Source organism: Mauremys reevesii, linkage group 8 (assembly GCF_016161935.1).
Source record: "Mauremys reevesii isolate NIE-2019 linkage group 8, ASM1616193v1, whole genome shotgun sequence".
Taxonomy (NCBI): domain Eukaryota; kingdom Metazoa; phylum Chordata; order Testudines; family Geoemydidae; genus Mauremys; species Mauremys reevesii.
The window spans coordinates 75,178,674-75,205,433 of record NC_052630.1 but is presented as its reverse complement, the minus strand read 5'-3'; the positions used below and the strand labels follow the sequence as shown (position 1 = coordinate 75,205,433).

The window sequence follows — 26,760 nt, the reverse complement described above, 5'->3', positions numbered from 1 at the left end:
TTTTTTTTTTTCACATTTTGCCTAATGACCTAAAAGGACTAAGTCACACATTTTTACTGTATTTCCCAGAAGTAAGGCTTAATTAAGATTCTCCCTTTCACAATCTATTAGTGAAAAAACTTTAAGATTAGCAAGATTAGGCAGCTAATAGTAAGGGAACAGTTAAGTGACCACTACTAAATCTAATCATAAGCAAGTGTTTCTAGGCTTTTGAGGTGCTAGAAATAGGGCAGAATTTGGCTCAAAAAATCTAACTTGAAAAGAAAAGAAAAAAGTATTCCAGGCTATGTTCCTGGAATGTTGTGCACTACCAGATGGGAGAACAAGTTCAAGTCTCATTCCTAATGTACTACTCCTAGGGATCAGCAGATCTGTGAGGTGATTCATAGAGGAGGTGCTGCCTCTGTCACTCAAAATCAATTTAGTCAGTTAAACAAACAAAAAAAAAAAGTGGTGTCAATGTGCTACAAAGGAAGTTGTCTTGTACTTTGTTAGATTTGAAAAAACAACATTTCTCCAAATATACTTGGCAAAATTTACATAATCTGTATTTTAGTAACAAACATTCAATTTATGAAAGGGAATCTTCAGTAAGTGCAATACAGGGACTAGATAAAATTAATGAAAACTTGCAATTATCTTTGTCATTATTTGATCACAGGGATAAAACCATGCCCACACCAAGCAGTCTAGTTCCAACATTAAAAACAAAATTGTATATAATTATGTATCTTAATTTATCCCAGTCATTTATTTTATTACACGGAAAAGCTTTTGAGAAAACAATTAGAGGAAAACAATATACAGCACAAAAACTCCAATTTAACCTTTAAGACAATTAAAGAGGCTATACCCCAGGATTAAATACATAATCAATAGATCTAAACTTGCATAAAGCACACTTTCTGCAAGAAATAAGTTACATACAGTTAAAGGGTGCTTTGATTTCCCCCCACCCCCTCCTCCCTTCCCACAAACAGTTCATGTAGACCAATGACAGTTGCAGTGATACAACCCTGGAACCCCAACTCCCAAAAAGAAGAAATGAATGAGATTAGCAGGGAAGTGGCACTAACATGGTGGCTTCGTTGAAGAATTTGGGACTTGCTGTTACTTGTAAGTGGGATCTAGCTTTCAGATTGGTGAAGGGCATACATGTTCTAAATACCACTGACTCCCCACTATGTCAATACATCAAGGCATATCTCGAGTGATCTGATGTTCACCATATACAATATGTCATTTAATGATGGAAAAGCAGAGTCATTCCTGCTTGCCTCCCAGAGATACCAATGCAAGCAATGATATAGAGAAATTTAGAATTCATACAAAGCATACACAAAAATGCAAATCTCAAAGAAGGACATATACTAATAATACAGTAATGCCAATTTTCACTTCTTCAAATCTTAACTTTTATATTCCTCCTCTGTCTCTCCTCCAACTTTAATAGCTATTTTGGTTAAATACAGTAATCACTAATCAGGTAATGACTTGAAAAATCACTTCCTGGTTGTAATGCTGCTTGTAGAGCTAACAAATTACCATGCCTATTCCAATTGGTACAAAAGTTATTTCTCTCTCCACAAAAAAGTAATTATTAATATGATTCCCAATAAGGAACTAAACTAAATCTGTGCACTATTAAACTATTCTTAGCTCAATAGTCAGTATTAATGTTTTTAGTATTGTAGATTTAAACATATACATGTCAAGTAAACGTGAATCCTTGTCAACAGTCAGACTGTGGTATGCTTTGGATGCAAAGGATAAATAAAATGATCACAAGTAGATGCTATACATCAATACCGACCAATAAGCAGCACACTTGGCACATAAGTTTTAAATAAGGTTCATTTTTTAAATTTTATACACAGATGACTCTCCATGGCCAAAATTCACTTTCTTCTGTCAAAAGAAAATGTTTCTAAAATTGTTGCCTCTGCATTATCAGTGCCCATTCTCTTCCTTGTCCACCCCATACTTATCAAGTAACTGAATAAGTCTAGAGTATTTCCTAGATATTTTAGTCACATATCTAAATATTTAAGGACTCAGAAGTTTACTACCAAACAACATTTATCAGTGTACCAAGTCTTTGAAAATAACGAAGACTAACTCAGTGGAATGGATTAAAAAGTTTATACATCTGACCATGCAAGAAAACATTGTGATTTTTCTATGACAAAAATACACAAAAAAGTTAGTGTAAATTCATTCCTTTAAACTACAAGCTCAAAGTCTACATAAAACTAAGTTAACAATTACCAGACTATGGCTTGATCCTGCTCCCACTGAAATCAATAGCAAAACACTTATTGACTTCACTGGACTACAGTGAACTACTGATAGGAATTGCACTGAAGAGATCTATACCATCTAAACCACATTGGATAACAAAATGTTTTTGCAGTAGACAGACTGTATTTTTAAAATGCAAAATTCAGTCTGTGGATATGTTCCAGGTGAAAAAAGAAACCAATAGCCTGTCTTAGATCCAGCATTAGTTTCCTTTAGGTTCAGAAGCCAACAGTACTGCACATGTGAAGCTGGCAACACAAGGGAACAAGAACACAGGTTTAATGCTTGTGTGGTATTCTGTTCTCTGGATGACACCTGAACATCAGTTAATTCCCCAGGTAACCCAAAATTAACAGACATTATATCCTTTGTACGTGATTATACAATGTACAGCCCATCAACATTTATCTACTTATCTATTCTGATTTTAGTCACATTCTTAAAGTATCTGTGGTTCTTGAGCATCTAGTACATAGATTAGGACAAAACCAGGCACATTCTGGCTACAGTTTAATTTGGTTTTGACCACGTAATTCCAGATCTTGGTGTAAATACACTACAATACATTTCACAATTTAAGACAGAAAATGGCATCACTCCTGTCCACATGCTAAACACAGTAAGAGCAATGTGGTACAGAAACAAACAGGATGAGCTAATATAATTTAAAAAATATATTTTTTTAAAACACAAAGGCCTTTTGTACCATAATGAAAAGAAAACCACGTTTTCATTCACGTGAATTAAGCAGCTTACTAGCTATACCATTTAATCAGATTCCAATTAGTCTGTTTACTTAGAGAATTTTCCTATGGATAAAAAAAAAGAAAACTACTTAAAAGTTACTCAACCGCTCAAATCCTATATAGCTACCTAACTAGTAGGAATAAGCACTTCAGAAGAAATTCAGAATGTTAAGTTTCTTTCTTGAAAACAAAAATATATAAATTTCTATATATTACCTTGATGGCAGCCAAAATATACTTAGTGATAATTTTATATTAGTCATAAAGAAAAATATTTTGAATTTCTTTAGATAATCTCAATTAGAAAACAGTTTAATGAACACAAAATATTTCATATATTAGTAAACTGGTCTCTATGTTAGGAAAGAAATGTGCAGTATTTGACAATGCTGTCAGAGCTCTGTGCCTCTGGACAACCCAGGCCTTACTGTCACCACTTTTGGTCTTCATTATAACTTGTGATGGTTTTCACCTCCGTGCAAAGTTTTTATGCAAAAAAGGTGGTATGTTTCCAAAGCATTAAGACAGCAGGCTGTTGTCAAAAGAAAAATGTATTAAGAGACATTTCTTTTCGCTTGCAGGATATAGCCTTTCGATTTAATAATGCCTCTGGTTTGAACAATGACTGAATACCGGAGAAGCCACAAGGGAGTCCATTCATGTGCCCGACTGTTCCGGATACTTTCCTGAAGAGCTTCTTGGAAACTTGCCTCACAAAGCAGTTCTAAAATTAGAAACAGATATTTACATTTTAACCAAACAAAAATGTAAATAATTCCTTAAACTGTAATTAGTAAGAGGTGATCTTTGTGTTAAAAATGTGTTAATTATCTCAATAAGCAATGTGACAGCATGAAGTATATGGTCACATTGCTGGACACACACACACACACACACTTTTCATGAGGCACAAACTCAAAAGCTAAAGAATTTATAGTATAAGAAAGTTTCAGAATATACTTCTCTCCTGCTCTAAGTAATAAACTGAACTGGCTTTACATAAAGTGTTGATTGAAATGACATTAATCATTGAAACCATTAGTTGAAGATACCAAAAATAAGATCAAGAGGTAGCTATATATTTTGGAGGAGAGAATTAAAATGACAGTCTCTTGTTTGACATTGATTTTAGTTTAAAAGATCTAGATTCATATTTAGAAAAATGTAATGTTTGACCAAATCCAGCAAGGTACTGAGCATTCTCAGTTCCCACTAAAGTCACAGTTAAGGGTGCTCGACACCCTGCAGACTGGGCCCTTAATAGTTATAAGTCTAAAGAGATAAGGTCATGTCCTGCACTGTAAATGCTTCCATTAGTCTATAATTAAGGCACAATGCCCCTTATTAGCCAGCATAAGGTTGAAGGGTAGGGAACAAATCCCACACATCCCCGCACCCCACCACCACCCTGCCTCCCCTCTCATGATAGTTATTGGAGTGTATGTATTAATTTTCAATTTGTTTTGGTCTGCAGGTTGCAGTTGGAGTTTCAGAGGATACTGTGGTTCCAGACAGCAATTTCCAAGGGTCACCTGGACTACAGCAACTTTGCCGATATGTGTTTCATCCCTGATGAAAGATTGGTGGACTGGAAATATGTCATGGGCATCCTGCAGCCTTTTGAAGTCGTATTCAGTTTGTTGGCATAGGCTCTTTAAGGACTTATGTGGTGCGGTTTGTTGACAAATCAGCATGGGTTTTACTTGGTTTAGTAATGAGTCATTTATTGTACAGTATCACAATTCTGGGTACTAGCTTCTGGCAGCAGGGGTGTTAACTCCTTTTCAGTAGGGTAGCTACTGGTTTGGTGGCCTTGGTTTAAGCAGGCTGCTAAGCCCTAGTACTGTGATTCTTGGAATTTGAGCATGAACAAGGGGAAGGCAAGTAACAGAGAGAGCATTGATGGTGGCCCATTTTCACTGTTCCCAGGCCAGACTGCCTCAAGAGCTTACTCTAATATGGAATTAATAAATTTGCGTCCTCTTGACCAAAAATTCAAGATATCTATATTTGTCCTTACTGGTTCCTGCCATTCACAAATTTGCTTAAATAATGAAAACATATTTCTTTTAGCAGCAGAGGATGCCCAGGAGCTAAAGCATAGACCAAATGTAGCCCAGGCAGCTATAATTTTTCAACTCAGGCTCTGAATAAGAAGATGGGAGATTCCTTAAATAGTGGTGGAAACTATACCCTGTCTCCACCATCCTTCAGATGTTGAACTTGCTACCTCTGCATTATATCCAACCTGCACCTGCATGAAAGCCAAAGCTACTTGCAAAAACAGGTTCCCTTGCAAGGCAACAAAAGAGAGCTGCAGATTTGTATTTTACAGTTTACATAAGCAATCAAAAATTTAGAAGCGCAAGTTTTAATTTTTACTATTTAAAAATTAACTAATGAATAGCATCTTATGCTGGCATATCCATTGCTAAAAATATACTGATACTTATAAATGGCCAGGCAGTTTCTCAATTCCACTACAAAGTCTCATTCACTCCCAAATCAAGCTTCATCCAGGTACAGTATAAAGTAATTTAGACCATATTTAATAAGACCTTAAAGTTTCATTCTACTAGACTCATTTTTGTTAGCAAGATTCACCAGGTAATTAAACACAGAAATAAGTACCTTACTAAAAAAAAAAAAAATTGATCTCCACTATACTTTTGCCTACAGCCATTTTAGTTAAACTGAGGAAGTGAAAGAAAATATCTTGTCCAAGTTATTTTAGTTTACAGTTCCAGCAATGCATTTGTCTAGATGCGAATAGGCTGAAACAGATTAGTCCAGATTCAAGAAGAACCAATTTAATATTTTAAGAAGATTATTTTATAACAGCATTCTGAGGAGATGGCACCATAGGAGGATTTGGAACCCAGAAGAGAAACTGTGTGATTCTACTATAATGTGGTAATTATGTCACTATGTCATCACAGATATTAAAACACACTAACAAACTTTACATTACATTACAGGTTAAACAGGGTTCTCTCATCCTCTACCTTCAAACATACTATTTCAGGTTAACCAGGGGTATGTTGCTACAAAGGCTTTTTCATTGCCAGCTTCTGTGTGACGCTCTTCCATGTCTTTCATTGTTCTGAAGGGTACAGAATGACACTTGAGAGACTACATGCTTTGCTGGAATTAATAAACCATACATTTTAAACATGGTACAGTACACAATATTTTTAGACAAGGCATCCCTTCCCACTGCTTTATTGTTTTCCTATTACAATATCCCAGAAGTCCTGTTGTAGGATTGCTTTTATTTTTGTTCTTAAGGCAAGCACATAAGAACTTGAAGTCAATAGATGATATGGAGGTATACAGCTGAATCCAATGCACAGGGCTTTAAAGGTTAAAAAAACGGTTGCACTCAAATTATTGTTAATTTTATCAAGTAAGTTCAACTACAGCCTTACCTTTTGGATCGTTATGAGTCAACAGCTGGATGTCAAATTGTTTTGCAAATGCTGTGAGGTCAGGTGGCATCACACAACAGGAAGCTAAATTTACCTGGTTACTATGTGGTTTCACCTGAAAGAGAGAGATCCTTCAGATGGAAAGGCACATTAATAGGTTTCTTCTACTTTAGACATGGTATAAGCATTCTTTACTGTTGAATAAAATCTGCTCTGTATGGTTATTTTGGGCATTTTGACTTGAACCTTGTTTTAGACACCAAAATCTGTGAACAAAGCACAAGCCTGATCCTGCAAGATGCTGTCAAGCACACAAGTCCTATTGGCTGCAGTAACTGAACTCATCTCCTTGCAACACCAGGCCCAGAATGATGACAGGGTCTCACTTCAGTAGACTCTGCATAATGAATAATGTTTGGCTTCTTGTCTATTGTGGTCATTAATATCAGCAGCCCTTTGTTTCAGTAAAACAGGAAAACACTAGACTACAAATAATGCAATACATAATTAATTTTCATTCTTCTTGTGGATATAAATTTGCAGCTGTCCACACACCTAACTAGGGGCCTAATCCAAAACCTACTGAAGTGAAAGGTATTTGTCTCCATTGAATTCAATGACTTTGGATCGGGCTCTCACAAACAAAGAATACACACATTCATCATGTCAGAACATTAGTGACCAATGCTGGCCAGAGTAAGATTTTTTTCCCCCTCCACTTTTCTTAAGTAGGACAGCAAAAACAGTACAAATCAAGACTCTTATCAGGAACCATAAGGATACATAGTTATGAATTTATATCACTTTTACAGAGCTTGGAGGATTCTGAACAAACAAACAGTTAACATACACTAACGGTAATATGATTAGAATGTAATCAGCTCAATAACAAGCACATGGCAGAGATAAATGGAGACTTGCATGATTTGAATGTTATGGAAGTGACACATTCAGTCTCTGGGAGAAGGTCAGTTACATTCCACAAAGAACAGTTCCCATTGTTTGATCCATGTGCAGAAGGACACATAAGTTGCCTCGCCTTTACAGTTAAGCTTGGTATTCTAATGATATCTTCCTGAAAGGAATTGTATCCAAATGGAGGCTAAAAAATGTAAAAAGATTCAGGTAATATTCCTGGGGGAATTTTGTGCCACTGCGTACGTGCAGAATTCACGTCCCCTGCAGATTTCTTTACTTCCCCACAGAAAAATGCCTTCTGATAGGAAAGCAAAGGGAAGCTGCAAGAGTGGTCACACGGCCCTTTCTAGCAGCACAGGGACATCATTTCAGGTTCCTAGAGCAGCTGGCAAAGAGGTAAATCACTGTGGGGGAAAAGAAGGGGAGGCAGCTGGGGACTTCCTGTCAGGTGGCTCCTACCCTGCTAGCAGCTCAGCTGCCAGTCTCTGCTGGGCTGGGCAGGACAGGACCGTCCTCTTCCTCTGCAAGGCTGAATCAGACCCACCCCTCAAAACCTCCCTCAGCTGCAGGAAGCTCCACCCACTCTGCTTCCTGTCCCCATCACTCCTCAACCACAGGGTGAGGGGTCAATGTACAGGGAGCTGCTCCCCCATCTGCCCAACCCATACCCAGACTCGTCTGCCAAGCCTCACCCTTCCACACCCTGAATCACCCACTGAGCCCCCTGTACCTGGACCCCCACCTCACTGAGCCTCACCCCTGCATCCAGCACCCCCCCAAATCACCTCCCACTGCATCCGGAACCCCCCTGCACCTGGACTCTCCCTGAGCCCCACCCCTGCACCCAGACCATTCCCTGTTGAACCCCCCACACCTATATCCCCATCCCCTGGGCTTGGACCACCCTGATGAGCTCCCCTGAACCTGATCCCCACCCCACTGAGCCCCAACCAGGTGCACCCAGACCTCCACCCCACAAAGCCCCACTGCCCCATCACTTGGACCCGCGCTGAGCCTCTCACATCCAGACCTCTCCTCACTGAACCCCATCCCCCCTCACGCAGACCCCTCCCCCCCACATTGAGGCCCACACACCTTCACCTGGACTGTCCTGCAGAGTCCCATTCCCCTTATGCAGAACCCCACAACAAGCCCCTGTGCATCCAGATTCCCCTGCATCCGGACCCCCTACCAAGCTGCCTGCAGCCAGATTGCCCCACGCAGAACCCTCTCATCACACACTTGGATCCCCCACCTCCCCCACACACAATCTTGGATCCAGTTAGGCCGAGCCTGCTTGCCCCACACCTGGATCGGGGGCCAGGGCTGGGGGTGTGTGAGAAACACTGTCCCTCTCACTTGCCATCTTGGTACACCTGGCATGGAGGAGCAGGGCCCCAGGATGTTTCTGGGGCAGGCCTGGTCCTTGTGCTGTGTCAGGGGTGGGTGCAGCATCATTGCTGAGTCCATGTTCGAGGGGAGGGGGAAAGAAGAGAGAGGGGCTGCAGGGGGATCTCCCACCTCTGTGCTCCCTACCTCTGTGCCATGCTGGAGCCTCAACATTTATTTATTGACCAATAAAATATGCAGAATTTTAAAATATTGTGTGCAGAATTTTTATTTTTTTGGTGCAGAATTCCCTCAGGAGTAAGGGGATTTCTTTTTTAAAAATTGGATTAAAATTGAAGAGTTTTAGTTAAATATAGCACTGTTTATACTTATAATTTGTAATCAATTACAAGAATCTTCAAAACTCATCCTTTGCCTTCCAATATACCTTTGAGAAACACAGATTAGTGTAATCAATATTTTAATTTTAAAATGAAAGTCTTGTTTTTATAGCTGTTTTTAACTGGATATGTGGCATACCAAGAAAACAATAGTAAATACCATGCCTCAGAGTTACTATGGTTGAATAATCTGTCCTTACCTGTGACCACAGGTACAGTTGCTCTAACAGTGTTTTATCTAGATCAGAAGTACCTATGGAGACAATCTTTTTGTGCTGAACTAAGTTCTCAAGTTCTCCCCAGTAAGGCTGTAAATACTCCAAAGAAAGATTAATTCCATCTTCAATAGGAGGTGGAGCAATGATCACAGAATCTAATTGGGCAACTCCAAGGGCAGAACATGCTGAGGGAAAAAAAAAAGACAACTCACGCTGAGATAAGAAGATAAACAGTAAGCATTATAAGATATCTTTAAAAAACATGAGCATATACTCAGCTTTACGTAACTTTCATTTCTGAATCACCATTTTAGAGCCTCAAAGAATCTTTGTACCCAATGACAGCAACTGAATTTCTGTAGCTGGCTAAGAATCAAATATGGAGCTAAAAACTGAATTTCAGATACAATCTTGTGGTGAAAAATGACTTCTTGAACAGAGTCTGTATCTCTCTATTCCTTTTTCATTATGAATATCTTTGATTTTACATCAAGATTGGCTGATTTATATCATCCTTATTACTGGTTGCACTTTTGACCTCTTGTTCTAGTTTATGACCCTCTCACTCCACAGTGGCCAAACACTGGTAAAGGACCATGAAGAAACACTCAGAAGGGCTATTCACATGCCACTGTGACTGAGGAGTTAATTGAAAACCAATACTGAACAGAATGGATCTGGACTTAACATGATTCTGATTAAAAGTAAGATTGTGGTAAAGTTTGGGACATCATATACATGGGAGAACTTTGTAAAGGTTATCCAAGTTATGGGAGGCTTCTGGGATAAACATGAATGAAACTAAAATCAACTTAAACAGGCAGGCCACCCACGCATCTCCCTGAACGATCTGTTAAATGCATATCTGAAAGCCTTATAAATTACATAGTGAATTGAAGCATAAAGGTAAATCTCATTTTCCTTTTGTTGCTAACAAACTCATGGTCATCTGGCATGCTATCAGCGTAGGTCTGCATCATGAGCTATGGGTGTGATTCTCAGCTCACATAGACATACTTACGCTAGCTCCCATTGAACACATGCTAAAAAGAGTAGCGTAGTAGCATGAGCAGCAGCATGGCTAGCCATGCCAAGTACAAACCTGCTTGAACCTAGGGGTATGTACTTGGCACATATAGCTTGTGACAATCCTCATTGCTGCCCGTGCTTTGCAGTTACACTACTATTTTGACTCTGCTAGCTCGAAGAGAGCTAGCACAAGCATGTCTACATGAACTGGGAATCACACCCCTAACTCAGTGTAGATGTACCCTCAAAGTGACCTCTTTCCACCCTCTGCTGACTTACCCAAATTAAGATAAATTTGGAAGAGGACAAGGTCCAACAAGAAAGGTATAATTTGAATTAGATTCATTATGTACATTATTCTAGTTTACTTTGTACATTAGCAGAGCAGAATCTATCAATAGTCGAACTATAAAAACAAAACTATATTAAAACTGAAAGTGACTTTGAAATCTTTACATAAGCGACTAGAAGGGGACAACTGAAAAGAATACTATAATGGAATTAGAATATCTGTTCTTTACTCAATCCATTTCTGATTTGTAATTTTCATCTATACCTGGTCTCCAACCCCTTTAATGGTTTTCTATGAAACACTATTTGACAGTCATTAGTCAGATTTTGATGCCTTTGAAAAAAGTGGATATATCAATTTAATTTTCCTTATTGATACTAATGATATCTTCAGGGATTTTAAAAGTACAAAAGTTAAATTAAGTAAGAGATTCACCATCTGTAAGATGTCTATCCTTAAAAATCAAAACACTTTTAGAAGTGATTCCAGGATTTTCACACACATTTGTCAAACAAATTTTAAGCATCAAAAGACAAGAGACCTAGACATTTTCTGACCCTCAGGACTCCTTCAAACCCAATGAACTTTCAAAGTGGTAAAAAGGTCAGCGTTCTTGCTTACTTCCTTTAAGAATCTGCCGTACATGCTTAGCTCCTCTTTGGACAAACAAAACTTCAGACAGATGCTGTCAATATAACATCTTTTATTAGCATTATATTTTAGGGTACCATACGTCTGTATTTTCCCGGACATGTCTGGTTTTTTAGTTCTTAAATCATCGCCCGGGAGGAATTTTTAAATAACTAAAAACGTCCAGGAAAATACAGACATATGGTAACCCTAGATGGGAGCTGCCAGAACCACGGAGCAGGGCTTGCAGGCGCTGGCAGCGTGCAGAGAGCCCTCCACCCCCGCCCCAACCTGACCCTAAGAGCCAGAGGGACCTGCTAAGGGGCGAGGTGGGGAGTCCTGGCAGTGCTTACCTGGGGCTGCTCCCGGGAAGCATCCGGCAGGTCCATCTAGCTCCTAGGGTCGGGTCGGGGGAGGGGAGAGGGGCGGTGGCGGGATCTCTGCCCGCTGCCAGCACCTGCAAGCCCCTCTGCTCTGATTGGGCAGGAGGGAGCCGGTGCAGCACGCGGAGACCCCTTCCACCTCTGTGCCTAGGGCCGCCCACACTGCAGGGCGAAGAGGCGAGCAGGGAGCCAGTGGCAGGTGGGGGGTGGTGAAGAGGCGAGCGAGCCAGCAGCAGGTGGGAGGGTGAAGAGGCGGGACGGCGAGCCAGCAGCAGGCGGGGGGAGGGGTGAAAAGGCCAGTGGCAGGCAGCGGGGGTTGAAGAGGTGAGAGCCAGCAGCAGGTGGGTGGGCAGGGGTGAGGAGGCGAGGTGAGAGCCAGTGGCAGGTGGGGGTTCTCGGGATGGGCATAGGAGTTTCTGGAAGGGGAGTGAGGAGGTGGGTGGCAGGTGGGAGGAGGCAAGCAGTGGGTGGGGGACTGAGGAGGGAAGCAGCATGTCAGTGGCAGGCCAGGGGGTGAGGAGGGATGCGGTGGTGGGGCCGAGCGGGGAGGGGTGGGACCTGAAGCAGAGTGGGGGTGGAGCATGGGTGGAACTGACATCCCCTTCCCCCCATGGAGCGTCCTCATTTTTGAATGTTCAAATATGGTAACCCTATATATTCGCTTTTCATAAAATAAATTTTAAATTTGTTGTTGCAGCATTAATGTTACATTGCTGAAACAAGCATCATATAGAATATGAGACATCAATATTGCAGTTTCTATAGTGTTCAGAACTAGGCAGGGAACAAATTAAAATTGGAAAATATTTAATCACCTCAGCATCAGATAAGAGAACCAACTACACATCTTATGCCGAATAGTGTTTTTTTTTGTTTGTTTTTTTAATTATTTTGGTATAAGGCGACTTTATTCCTGCAATTAGATCCACAGAGATGGGCTCTTGTACCTACCAGAACAAGGGGCTGTGCACATAGATCCAGTTGAAGTTTGGGGATCTAAGAGTCTATATTATATTTAATCCATTAAATATGACCAGAACCAACATATAAATTACAACTTAATTTAGTTATTTTGGCCATTTTACTTTTAAGAGTATTACAACTGCTAGAGAAATTGCAGAATAAATCAAGGCAAATGTAAAATTCCCCTCTTCAGCACAGAGGAAGATAACCTAAAACCCAAGAATTACAAATTGAAGAATTTTTTTAGCAATCAGAAAGTAGAAAGCGTTGCACACAAGTTTCAGTTTTGCACTTACCCATATCAACTGCATCTCTGATTGAAGAAGAGTTTGATCCTGCGATGAACAGTTTTGCTGCACACCAAAGAAATGTGAGTTAATAACTAAAACCAGGTCCAGCTGTTAGAGAATATACAGTAAAATGCACAGAGCAGTTACATTTCCAGCTATGTACTAGCATTGTATCAATTTTACATTTTGGCAAGATCTAATAAAGAGTGCTTAGGACACATGCCAGCCTCTTAAGGAATTGAGAGATGTTTAAAAGTGGTGTTCTAAAAGGTGAAACTGAACTGTAGTTAGTATGTTTTGGAGATATCTTCAGAAGTCTCTTAAGACAGGAGGCTACCTAATAAGGGTAGTCTCTTGTACAGGTGAAACAGAGATGTAAGTGTTTTGGTACTTTAAGACACAATCAGAATAACAAGTTTGTTTTTAAAACAGTTAACCTCATAGAACCAACAGACCTCCCTCCCCCAACTTACTGAGGCTCAAAATTTAACCTCTCTCTCTCTAGTTTGACCTTCCCCCCCTCAAATTCATCATATTCCACTGGATAGATCATTAAAAAAACAATAAGGAGTACTTGTGGACCGTATCGACTTCATCCTGTTTATAATAGCCCACTTTAATTCATTTGTCTCAACCCCCCACTGGGTAAGGCAACTCCCATCCTTTCATGTACTGCCAGGTGACAGAATATATATTCCTACTGTATTTTCACTCCATGCATCTGATGAAGTGGGTTTAGCCTACGAAAGCTTATGCCCAAAGAAATGTGCTAGTCTATAGGTGCCACAACTCCTCGTTGTTTTTGCTGATTCAAACTAACAGGACTACCATTCTATAACTTGGATAGATTATAACAGAATTGCCTCCAGTGCCATTCCTTAATTACAGGATTTATTAGTCATTTTTTTAGACAACCCTGGTGCTAAAGGAAAAAGGAGGCAAAGGTTTGCAAAAATGCATTTAAAATCTGCTTGGGGAAGGTAGAGTCATTAAAAGCTGTATAGAGTACCTAGACATGTTAATGCAGGTCTTTTCAGTGAACAGCTGAGAAATTCTGACTCATCCTAAATAAAGATATGAAAGTTTGTACTGCTGTCATCTGTCTTATCGGGCACTGAAGGGTAACATTTATGGATATTCTGCTTTTAACAACAGCACATGGGTCCTTTCTATAACACTATCTGAAGATTTATCCTTGGACTGCCCATGAGGCTATCAATATAAATATTACGTGCACTCACACACTTTAAAAAAAAAATAGAGATACAGCCCTTGGGTCTAGCAAAGCTAGTTACAGAAGTCTTCATGCCACCCTGATACTCCCCAACAATCCTCAGAGATGCCAGGAGCCACTTCATCCCCAGTGCAATGTAGGGAAGCCTCAAAGCTTCCTTAAGAACTACCTTATACAGTCTGAGCACCAATTTAACTAAATCCATTTAGAAACTGATTTAATTAAGTCAATGAAACTCCCTGGTGTGGGCTCTCAAACTGGTCTATGAGTGCCTTACTCTGATTAAGCTTAGGGCTTGCCTACACTACAAAAATTAGGTCGGCTTAATTTAGGTCGCCCAACAACCATCGCGGTAATTCAGTTAGCTGTTGGTGTCCACACTACCCTCCTTCTGCTGGCGGTGCACATCCTTACCAGGAGCACCTGCACCAGCTTTAGTGGGGCATTGCAGTACACTGACAGCTGAGTGTGGGGTTCACAGCTGGAGCCCCCCACCTACCTTGAGGTGACAGCCAGCACTGTGAGCCTGGCTGAGGCTCAATTTCACAGCCTGGAGCCTGCCACAAGTGAAATTTACATTCTTGCCAATTTCATGGCTGCCTCAGATCAAAGCAGCAGGGGCTCAGAGCCAGAGCCCTGATTTAACAAGAATGTCAATTTCATGGCTGATAGGCTTCCTGCTTTGAAATTGATCCCCAGGCTGGGCCACAGCTCAAGCTATCAGTCTGGGGTGGGGATCCAGCTGAGAGTCTGGCACTGGGCTGATAGCTGCGGGAGGGGCAGCTGTGAACCTGGCACCAGGCTCAATTTCACAACAGAGAGCCTACCAGCAGTGAAATGAACATTATTGTCAATTTCAGGGCTCCAGCTGTGAGTCTCTTCCCCCCTCCCAGAGTAGAGAGAATAGCAGCCATGAAACTGACAAGAATGACAGCCAACCCCCACGTGAGTGACACAGCCTCAACAGGAACACTGCGTCACCCTAACTACACCTGTACCCCGACATAATACGAATTTGGACATAACACAGTAAAGCAGTGCTCCATGGGGGGCAGGCTGCGCATTCCAGTGGATCAAAGCAAGTTCGATACAACACGGTTTCACCTATAACGCGGTAAGATTTTTTTTGGCTCCTGAGGACAGTGTTATTTTGAGGTAGAGGTGTATATCCACATAAGCGCTACATCTTTTATGGAGGTGAAGTTATGATGTCAGTGTAGCAGGCCACTTACTTCAGCAGAAGCAGAATTCTAGCGTAGACACTGACATAACTAGGTAGACATAAGCTGCCTTATATCGCCCTAACTCTGTAGGGTAGACCAAGCCTCAGTTTCGTTAAAAACTAGAAGTATGTCTACATATAAACCTCTTCAGCTCCTCAGTGAAGACATTATCTACACCATCTGGGTGGGGGAAGGTGGAGGTCTCCCACCAGAGTAGGTACTCCACCTTCCCAAGAGATAGAATTCTCCCATCAATCTAGCACTGTCTGCACTGCATCATTCAAGGGTGTGAATTTTTCATACTCCAGAGCAACAGAGTTATACCAACCTAACTTCCTAGTACAGACCAGGCCTAAGGATTTAGTTCAACTGCTGCTCAAGGTACATTTACACCAGCCCCTCGCAGCAACACACTCAAAGACTGTTCCAGCAGCTAAGGATTGCTGGAGCAGTGCTATCCCACATACCCTATATCAATTTAGTTACATGAATGCAAATCTCACCAGCCTAAGAGTGTTTATCAGGAAGTTGCACCCATTAACTAAATCCATTTCTAAACCAATTTTGTTAAATCAATACAATTTGCCCAAGTAGACATGACCTGCCTGAGACAGAGAAATTAAATGACTTGACCAAAGTGAGTCAAAAAGATGGGAATGGAATTCTAGTATTTTGAATCTCACTGTATATCTACATGGAGATAAAAAGCCCTGGAGCATGGCTGCAGCTGGCCTGGATCACTTGCAGGGCTTGAGCTCAGGGGACTAAAAATTGCTGTGTAGATGTTGGGCGGGAGCCCAAGCTTTGGGATCCTCCACCCACTCAGGGACCCTGAGCTTAGGCTCCAGTCTGAGCCTGAACCTCTACATAGCAGTTTTTCAGACCCAGAACCCAAGTCTCATCCGATTACTCAGTATGTCCTTTTCCAGAATTTCTTTTGCTCTCATTTCCACTCTCCTCTTTTCCTCCTCGTCCCATCCGAGAAACACCCTTCTCTATTTAATTAATATTAATGAAGAAACTTAAGCCCTGCTCCACCTGAACAGATCCTGCTATCAAACCCAAGTAAACAAGCCTGCTAGCCAGAGTAAAGCTATTTAGTTCTTTTAAGTTCCCTAAATTTAAAGTATATTCTGCAAAGCAAGAGTACATTTTTTCATTCCTTACCTGATACTTTCAATTCTTCCCTTTCTTCAGGATTTATCTTTTCCATTGCTTGATCTACAGTACATTCCAGGACATCCGGCATTTCCTGCAGTAAATACATAACATTTAGGAGCAGTTTGTCAATATTAGAAAGTTAATAATCTTCTGAAGAATGCATTACCTGTTACAACAAAAGCCTTATACCAGGATAAAAAAAAAAAAAAAAAGAGCATAAAATACAATAAAGGAAGTAACCGAGTGCTTCCACACTTTGGCGTTGGAGTAGGCTGGGCCCCTCTAGAGCAGAGAAGGAGTGGGTAACAGGTTAGAGAAAGGCCACATCTACAGTACAGGCATTCCAGCAACACTGCTACAGCACTGCGGCTGTTCTGTTGTAGCACCTTAATGTAGATGTTTTCTATAGCAAGTGAATGGATTTTTTCCAGTGGTTTTCAACCTGCAGCCCAATCAGCACACAGCTGTAGCTCATGTGTCATCCTCAGGACCATACAGGTAGTACTGAATGCATCCCACAATGGTAAATTGGTTGAGAACCACTGTTTTTTCCATTGCTATAGGTAATCCACCTCTCTGAGTGGTGGTAGCTAAGTTGACAGAAGAAATCTTCCATCAGCACAGCCACATCTGCCCTGAGGGTTGGGTTCCATAGCTGGGTCGACCTAACTTAAATGTAGACCAAGCCAGAGTTACATGACAAGGTCTGTCTCTGTCCGCAAATACAGACGTGCTTTTGAGGCTGCTAGTAAAGTAGCATATGGCTTCTTGAAAGCCATCCATGTTCTTTCAGCTTCCACAGGGATCTTTAATATGAAGCCAACCATAGGAAAAGCTCACACATACAGGGCTGCAGGCTCATGCAGCAGCCAACTGGCCAAGATTCTCTTCTCTCCTCACATAACGCTGAGCTAAGCTACAAGAACACGTCTAACTTGGCTCATCAGGGAGACATCATCCCTCCACCTACCATGCCGCAGTCCTCAAGTCAAGGGAGAGGGGGCCAAGAGCAAAATCCCCAGAACAAAAATTAGAAATAAAGTATTTTGGAAGCCCTACGTATGGTTCCACAGTTAAGGTTTAGCTGAGCTTTGAACTTAAAGCAACAAATGCAACATATCCCCCGCAATTTACAGAACTTACTTGGAAGATGAAGTTTCTGAGAATTCACTAGTAAATGAATTATTTTATTACTTAAAATTAAAATTAACTTAAAAATAAATCCTTTAAAACAACTGTGCACCAGGTGCTAGACCATGTTTTGGGAAACAAAATACTGGGAAACTTTCCATACAGTTAAAACTTACTAAAACCTAATATATCAACTACATTTGAAGAAAGGAAGAGGGGGATTAGTTTTTTTTTCCTCCAGTTATACTTCATAACTGAAAGTTTCTCTTTTAGCACAGGATGAATAATGTTCTTTTGGAGAATTTGACAAACTGCTCTCTTTCAAAATGGCTGCCACTTCTCATTGTTCTAAATGGGATTGACACCAAAGCTACTCGCAGTTAATGGCCATTTTGATAAAGCCATCTCTCTCTCATCATTCTCAATGGGACAGAGTTTCACTGCCTCCTAAAAGTACAGGCCACTAACACAAAGACAGCTTGGCTCTACTCTCATTGAGAGCAATGGGAAATGACAGCTATTTTGAGAGAGAAAGGAACTCTTCATGAGCTTTGATGAACTAGACAATTTCATGCCCTAGCCTCTGATGAGACTGACACCTTCAGTTATGAAAAAATGACAAAAATATAATTAACCATAAATATTTATTTTCAATTCAATTAATTGCTCCACATTTACTAGAGAATGGGCAGGAGAAAAGGAAAACTAAGAGTGTGTGTACAGGGAAACGTAGGAAGGTGCAAGGCGGTATCATTAGCGAGAGAAGAGATTTTATCTCTAGTTCTATCCCAAACTAAGAGTAATCTTTGTTAAAAAACTGCAGGGAACTTTTTAATTTCTTAGTAAGTGTATCCTAACATGATTCATGGAGCAAAACAAAACAGGAAATATCATTTTACCTTTTTTATTTTTCCAAATTTTAGTAGGTGGGCTCTAATATTGAAATGTGACCATACAAAAAGCCACAGGATCTTCAATATCGTCAAGTGGTCAGGATCTTGGTCTCATGTTATCTGAAAGCTGGCACCTCAAATGAAAAGTGTCACTTCTGAATCAACAACACATCCTGTAGTATTCTAACATTTCACTTAGAGAGAACTCCCTTACAAATAGTGGCCAGGCCTAATTGTTCAGTCTGCATGATCTTACAAAACAGATCTATAACTCAGAAACTCCATCATGTTTGCATATACATGTGCTGTAATTCATTTTCAAGATGAGCTATACTATCTGAGATTTGTCCCAGTATGTAATGACAAATCATGTTTATTAGCCAGGAATTTATGCTGATTAAGTCTTATTTCTGTTGAACAACATAGATTAAACTATCAAAAGCAATATTTGTCTTTCCAGTAACCTATTTAATTTCACAAGTATTGAACCAAGCTGTGACAAAGGGAAAATATTTGATCAGTTAAATTCTATTTGCAAAGAAACTGTAGACCCCTCACCTGGTTTAGATCGAGGCTGATCTTTGAGCTCCATTCATTCAGCGTTTTTTGAATGCAGTCACGTAGCTACAAAATAACATTTCATTATATTATTAATTCATTTTTAAGAGTTATGTCACAATTGCACAGGCAAAACGGGTTTATATGAACTTTATATGAAAGTTACAGGAGCTGATTGAGAGAAAAGGGCCACAAAGGAACAGAAAAGATTTTTACTTCAAAGTTCTATTTGTTGCTTGTACAAATTAGTTTGGTTCTGCTTATATATGCTATTCTCACTCCTCTTTTACCAAGAGTTGGTCAGTAGTGGAGGGTACTGCACTTTATAAACTTCTCAGGCCAGTACTGCCTTAACCTAAAAGCACTCCTGAAATCTCAGTCTTTCAGCAAAGAAAGAGCATCTTCCTTTAAGACAATAAAAATCTTGTGTAAGCTAACAATTTAATCAGACATTAGAAGAGCATTATATCGTAACACTGGAATCAGAGCTTCAAGAACAGTCATAAACCATTCATTAGGTGTCCATCTCCTGAAAGGAAGTGTCTTTTTCCTCTCTTCTAGCATTTACTAACTGCATTTTTAATATATTTTTTGTACTGCCAGTGCTCCCAGATCATCTATCACCAAAGAGACTAGAATTAAGATCCTACCTTTCAGTAACACTTTCCCTGAGGTCACAGATGCAGAATTAAACTTATTAGGATTGTGATCATACAACTACATGGATCATAGTATATCATTACTACACATTATTTTATACTGCAGGTTTTGCTTTAGTAAACACATTACTAAACAAGAATGTTCTCTGGGGCCAGTTATTCTGTGGAGAGCTGGAAAGACAGTAATTGGACATGTACAGGACACAACTGATTTGTAAGCCATTTTAGGTTATTTTAAAATCTGTATGGATACTCATACATTTACTACCATTCTATGAACAATTTGCTTCCTGTCTGCCAGGAGGGAGGGTGAGGAGCGGGGCCACAGCACACTCAGGAAAGGAGGCGGGAAGAGGCAGGGGTGGAGCCTTGGGGAAAGGGGTGGAATTGGGGCAGGGCAGAGCAAAGGTGGGGCCCCCGCACTCTCCCTGCACATACCCCCCCTCCTCAGCTCCCTGCCTTGAGACATTCAGGGCAGGGGACTGGGAGCACTCCCACAACCCCAGCCCACACCCTCAGCCCCTTGCCCTCCCTGACTCCTGCACCCCTCCTCCCCACATGCACCCCTCGCACCAAATGGGGCCTGCCCCGGGTAAGCACTCCACACCCCATCCCTGAGCCCCCTCCCGCATCATAAGTCCTGGCCAGACCCCGCACCCCAATGCTTTTTTATATATATATTTTTTGATCAAGCGCTCTTATCCAAAGCACTTTACAACAGTTAGCTAACAGTACTATTGGGGAGGGATAGCTCAGTGGTTTGAGCATTGGCCTGCTAAACCCAGGGTTGTGAGTTCAATCCTTGAGTGGGCCACTTAGGGAATGGGACAAAAATTGGTCCTACTAGTGAAGGCAGGGGGCTGGACTCAATGACCTTTCAAGGTCCCTTCCAGTTCTAGGAGATTGGTATATCTCCAATTATTACCTTTTTTTATTACAAACAATATTTGGAAAGATCATTAGTGGTCTGCCGAGACCCTCAGCAATTTTCAAGTGGTCTGTGGAAAAATAAGTTAGACTACAAAAACAATCGAGTACCTCACTTTATTTTCATTTACTTCCTATTACTTATAGAAGGAGGATGAAGAAAAAAAGAATGAAAAATGGAGGCAGGGGGAGATAAGTGAGAATGTTCTTTTTCTTGGCTGGGTCCCAAAGAGGGGCCCAAAAAATGAAGCTGAGCACAGGGCCCCACGAACTCTTAATCCGCCACTGGTTCATTGCTAATACCTGCCAGACAAAGTTGGAGCCAATCAATATGGATGCAAGAAACCCTGGGCTTAGCCTGTTTGTAAGTAATTTGATTAAATACTTGTAAGTGTTGTTACCGTTTGCATGTAGTAAATTGCTTATTGTTTAGGCATGTTTAGAGCAATTGTATAAATACCATTTGTTCTTTGGATTTAATAAAGGAATTTATGGTTAAATCGGTGTTGTGATAATACCCTGCAAAAATAACAACTCCAACACAGGCCCCAAACATATAAGTGGGGATCCACAAATGTAAAAGTTTAATATAAGAGAAGAATATTTGTGAATGTTAAGAGTCTAAAGATTGTTTTATAACCTCTGAAATAGTAAAAAAAGGATAAAAATTCTGCACCAGGCAGACTGCACACAAGTCTCAATAGGTAGGAATTAATGCCTCTGGGTGATTACAAAAGAGGTGGGGCTGCACTGAGACTGTTCGGGCACAACTCCGGGGAGTGACCTAGGATCCATTTCCTTCAGGGCGAAGAAAACGTACTGCTGAAGGTGTACATTATAAATATTGCTCATTAACAACTCTTCCACCTTCTCACATCCACCAAATAAAATTGGGATTAAGAAAAAACATTTTCTTCAAGAAATATAGCAAATGAAATTTAATGTGGATAAATGTAAAAGCAAACAGGATGTTAGGAATCATTAAAAAGGGATAGAGAATAAGACTGAGAATATACATCTCGAATACTGTGTACAGATGTGGTCTCCTCACCTCAAAAAGATATTCTAGCACTAGAAAAGGTTCAGAAAAGAGCAACTAAAATGATTAGGGGTTTGAGAAGGTCCCCCATATGGGAAAAGATTAAGAGCTAGGACTCTTCAGTTTGGAAAAAGAGAAGACTAAGGGGGGACATGATAGAGGTATATAAAATCATGAGTGATGTTGAGAAAGTGGATGAGGATGGAGATGGATGGCAGGAGAGAGATCATTTGATCATTGCCTGATGTTCTTATGTTTTGTTTACTTTGGCCATCACTTTTGTAAGCGGGTTCTTAAAGTTGGGTTCCTCAGGTCATAACTTGAGGCTCACATTTTGTAAAACCTTGGTCAAATTCTTATCTGAATCAATAAACCCCTTAGAATATTAAAGTAGCGTTGTTAAAATTTAACTTAATTTTCCACAGTTAATCTTGTTTGTTCATCTTTTGGATTTCAGTCACCCGGAACAGTTAATTCTTATAAACAAAAGTAAAAATATTTTCTCTCTCTCAGGAATTGATAGAAACCTTTATCTTAACCACACGTTATGTAAAATGTTGTTTATAAAAGCTAACTCTTGGGCTTAAGTTGACCCAATAGCAATGTTAGTTTACAACTTCAATGAACTGGGTGCCCGTTTTTAGTGTCAGTTCTGCATTACCTGGGCTTTATCCACAGACTAGGCACAACCAGGGCAGCAGCTATACAACCCCCGCCCTCCTCCCCAGCTAATTTCTTTTCTGGAGGGCTCACTCCTGGAATGAGAATATAGTTTGATCTCTATGCTCATTCAGTTCTTAAGCTTTCTACTGAGACTGACAACAAGCATGCCAGCTGTGATGCAGAAACTTGTCCACTAGGAATTGGTCTGAGACCTCACACTCACTTCATCGAGGCCACTGAACAGGTGTCATATGTGGAGATTAATGGAAGGCGGAGGCACACATCAGAGCCCTAGGAGGACTCCTGTTAGGGCCCTAGTGAGGCTCTGGGTGTTCGCTACTTCCCACCACCCAACACAGATGTAATGAGGTTGAGTAGCGTCTGCAAAAGAGAAACTAACAACTAATTATTTCTTAAGAAAGGTTTTTAATGACTTAGGACTATAAAGGCAACACAGACAGAATGTGCCTAATGACAATGTGCCTAATGACTTTAATTTTAGTAGCCTTACTTTTATGATAACTTGATGATAACTTATACTGAAGACAGGCACAGCAGCTTGACTTTACCAACGCTGTACCTGTTTCCAGAAAGGCACAAAACATATACAGTTACTATATATTGATTAAACCTATAGTATTAATACAGACTTAAGATTAATCAGCTCGAGCACTACCAGACCGTTTTAATTCATACCTCACCCTGCTTTCGTCCAAAGATATGTTACCTTTCAGTTGATCATTTCCTGCACTGGCCAGGCACAGATAGTCAGTGAAGCGCAAGTCCCTTCGGTTCAGGAGGTGTATGTGAGCCTGACAAAGAGCAATCTCTTTTAGGCCAACACCACACACACACACACTCTTGTGCCTCTGCATCTTATTTATACGATATTTGCTGGCCGTGCTTCAAAACAAGTCAACCAATCAAGGTGGCCAAATATTCCAGGGTGGCATTTGTGGTTGTTTTGAACTTATGAACTGTGCACCTGTGCCCAGCTCATCTCTTCTGTATGTGGTCAATTTGCTAGACTCAAAAATGCTCGATTCAGCTTAAAGAGGTATTTGGTTGCAGAGCATAGTAACCACAAGTCTGTATCTACCTTGACAGAGTTTCCTTTTTAGTCTATAAAGCTTTCTAGATAGATTATGCTTATGCTTGCAGGATTTTACTGTACTCACTTCTTACAACTTCCGGAAGTTTGAGGCCTAACAGTACTTACACTACTTGACAAGGCTTATGCACATTAATCACATCATACAGCAACAACTCAATTAGAGTCAGTAACTTTAAAAATAAATGTTTCATAATCTCCTTACCCACAGTCTGTGCCAGCCAATCACTCTTTTCAGCATTTATCCGTAAGTCTACTGCATTGTATCTCATCTTAATAGTTATGAAAAATAAAACTTTAGATCAATTAAGTTGCCAATGCTGCTTTCATACAACTATTCTAAAAATCACAATCCTTGTAGTTACTGAACAATTCTCAAATTGCTAGATAGCTGCTACCACTACTATTTCTTGTGATAATGCTGAGATAATTTTCATGTATTTCATAGCATGGATAAGATCTGAAACCCATGGCGCTATGAACACCACCTCTAAAGGGTGGCATTCCCACAGTAATCTAATGAGATTAGTTTGGTGCCAAATACATACTAACAAAGGTAATAGCCATGGAAAGTCATGGCATACAACAGTTTTAAAACAGTCTGAAGAGTGTTCAGAATTTTAACAAGTGTCATAAGCTTCTAGTCTTCGAAGAGCACAGCAATGATTGTGATATGAAGAGGAGTCTCAAGACTAAAACACACATCAAAGTTTCCTAAGAGCTATCACCATCATCATACTGTGCACTATTGCATCTTCTTATGTGCAAGGCACAAAGGAATGGTCCTATTTACTTTATAGCCAAAAACATACAATTAAAATTACTCCCTAAGTGAACTCCAGTATTGTTGCTTGAGCCCCTTTATACACATTTTAAAATTCATTAGCACCTTTCCAGAGAACCAGGTTTCACTATGGCTCTTATTAGAAAGGTAACACCCTTCTTCCTTGAAAACATATATTAGAGCAAGTCTGGGTACTCTTTGATCCATATCAGTAAAGACCATAGCTGTAATAGGATTCCATATCACAATCATGAGGCACATCACAAGCAAGACCAGAACACAACATGGTGGCAATTTTTTTTTTTTTTATAGTAGATGGACTGTCATGGAGTCACAGTCTGGTCTCTCAGCCTGAAACCAGCCCTTTAGTGTGCCAGACTCCAAAGACCCACACATTTCCACAGTAGCAGGCCCATGGCCTCTATGACTGAGCCTTCAGCACCAACACTCCCTGCAGCAAATCCTGCCAAGCCAAATTCCTGTGGGAGGCCTGTACTATGCCCCTTAGGGTTCAATGCTCTCAGTGAGTATTTGCCGCATTTTATGTACGATAAGTTAATATCCGCAACAGACCAAATTCAAAACCAACCTAAGCAGCTACAGGTCCACTGAGGTTCACCCACTTATTCAAGAGTCTAGTGTTCTTAGTTGGTAAAGAGGAACCAATCCTACTACTTTACTCAGGTAACTACTCCTTCCTCAGTCAATAATCAGCTCCTGATGAGGTATGGGGTACTGGTACAAGAAAGGTAGCCAAATTTAGCCCTACCTTAGCAACCATTAGAGCTGCCCAGAGGGCAGCAATTCCTTTCTGCAGCAACTGTTTTAGGTTTCAAAAATTCTGAAACCTCTGGAACGTTTTCACCAAAGGGAGCTATGCCTAAATGTCTGTTACCGGCTTGTAACCTAAGCACCTGGGATGGGGGAAACCCAGGTTCCAGTCCCTCCTCCAGCCTTAGTCAGGGTGATGTGGTATGAAGACTTTGCTCTGCATCAAGCAGACCAAGGACTTGAACCATCCGAGGCTAGAGCCCTGATCCCCAAGCTACCGAAGCAGCAAAGAGTCCTGTGGCACCTTATAGACTAACCTATTCGTCTATAAGGTGCCACAGGACTCTTTGCCGCTTTTGCTCCAGACTAACAGGGCTACCCCTCTGATACAAGCTACAGAAGGTGAGTCATCCCCCCCCGCCCTGCCCCGCCCGGCCGGGAAGTGACTGCTCCCAGCAGCTCTACCCCAGTGGCTGCCACCCACCTCCAGCCCTAGCGGAGAGGGGCGGCAGCGGCTTCATCCCGCAGTCACCTCCTCTCTATGCGGGCGCGGGGGGCATTTCACAGACACTTCCCCACCCGCCCGGGAGACTTTAGGCCGGCCGGGGGCAGCCTCTCACCTCCTCGCTGGGGGTGGACGGGCACTTCTTGCGCAGCCGGCCCCAGTTGAGCAGGTTGCCCGTCTGCAGGTTGAGCGTGGCCGCGTGGTCCAGGAGGATCCTGGCCCTGCCGCTGTCCGTCCCCATGGGAGCCCGCACTCCGCCCGCCTGTCGCCTTCGCTGGGTCGGCAGGTTCCCGCGGCTCTGAGGACTCGGAGCCGGCAGCGACTGCTTGCGAGGGGGCGCCGGGGGGCTCCGGGCAGGAGGAGCCGGCGGGGGGGCGTGCGCGCTGGCGGCGGGAGCGGGCTGCGATTGCCGCTGCCGGCGGCGGGCTCGGCTCGGCTCTGCGGGGGCGATGACTAAGGAGAAAAAGTGCTTTGTAACCGCGGCTGGTCACATGGCGCTGGGACAATGGAGCGGGGCGGGGAGCAGGTGATACAGCCGCGGGGCGGGGAGTTCGAGCTGCGGCCGGACTGGAGCCGGGAGGCGGAGTCTGGGAGCGAGGGCAGGCTGGGGCGAGCTGCTCAGGCGCGGCCCTGCGGGCGAGAGGCAGAACCAGCCTGTCGCCGCGAGGCCTTTGCGGTTAGGGCGCATGTCCGAAACATCCGAGCATGCGCATTCGCGCCATGAAGCTTTTGCCCCCCTCTGGGCTCTTGTGCCGCTCTCTAGCTGCGTGGGCAGCGCCCTCTGGCTACAGTCAGTGTCAGGGGGCTGAGCGCTCGCGCCCCGGGTGGCTGCTGCAAACGAATGTATGTAATCAGTATGTTTCTGGATAAACTGCTCTGTGCATTAGATAAAAAATAAAATATCCAGTAACAGCATTTCACTCCAGGGGGGTCTGCAATTTAGCAGTGGATGAAAAGATCCCTGTATGTAGGGGTCAGATTAGCTCCCAGTGAAGTTTTTGGGAGTTTTACCCTTGACTTCAAAGTGAGCAGGAGCAAACTGTAAAAGCCCAGTAGTCCTACAAGGTGCAGAGTACTCCCAGTGCTCAGCACCTTGCAGGCTCAAGCCCTGTGGCCCAACCTTACAATGAGTCTCTGTGCAGGTACAGTGCTCACCCTGCTATAAGCATTCTG

General features: G+C 41.7%; 1 protein-coding gene across 3 annotated transcripts; it reads right to left on the bottom strand.

Moving 5' to 3' along the window:
- Positions 1-26,270, bottom strand: GCLM (glutamate-cysteine ligase modifier subunit). 3 transcript variants are annotated; one of them, XR_005583996.1, is made up of 8 exons: positions 25,703-26,270; positions 19,129-19,194; positions 16,553-16,637; positions 12,935-12,991; positions 9,324-9,526; positions 6,476-6,590; positions 6,053-6,150; positions 3,681-3,771 (listed from the first exon to the last, which is right to left on the bottom strand). XR_005583996.1 is itself a non-coding variant. In XM_039486120.1 (7 exons), exons 1-7 carry the CDS (start codon positions 25,826-25,828, stop codon positions 3,602-3,604), a joined length of 822 nt encoding a protein of 273 aa, XP_039342054.1. In that variant the 5' UTR covers positions 25,829-26,267; the 3' UTR covers positions 1-3,601. The 3 variants fall into 3 exon arrangements, 2 of the variants coding, with proteins under 2 accessions (XP_039342054.1, XP_039342055.1); XM_039486120.1 differs by lacking the exon at positions 6,053-6,150 and having other exon boundaries at positions 1-3,771; positions 25,703-26,267; XM_039486121.1 differs by lacking the exons at positions 6,053-6,150; positions 25,703-26,270 and adding an exon at positions 23,733-23,803 and having other exon boundaries at positions 1-3,771.
- Positions 26,271-26,760: the final 490 nt, after the last annotated feature.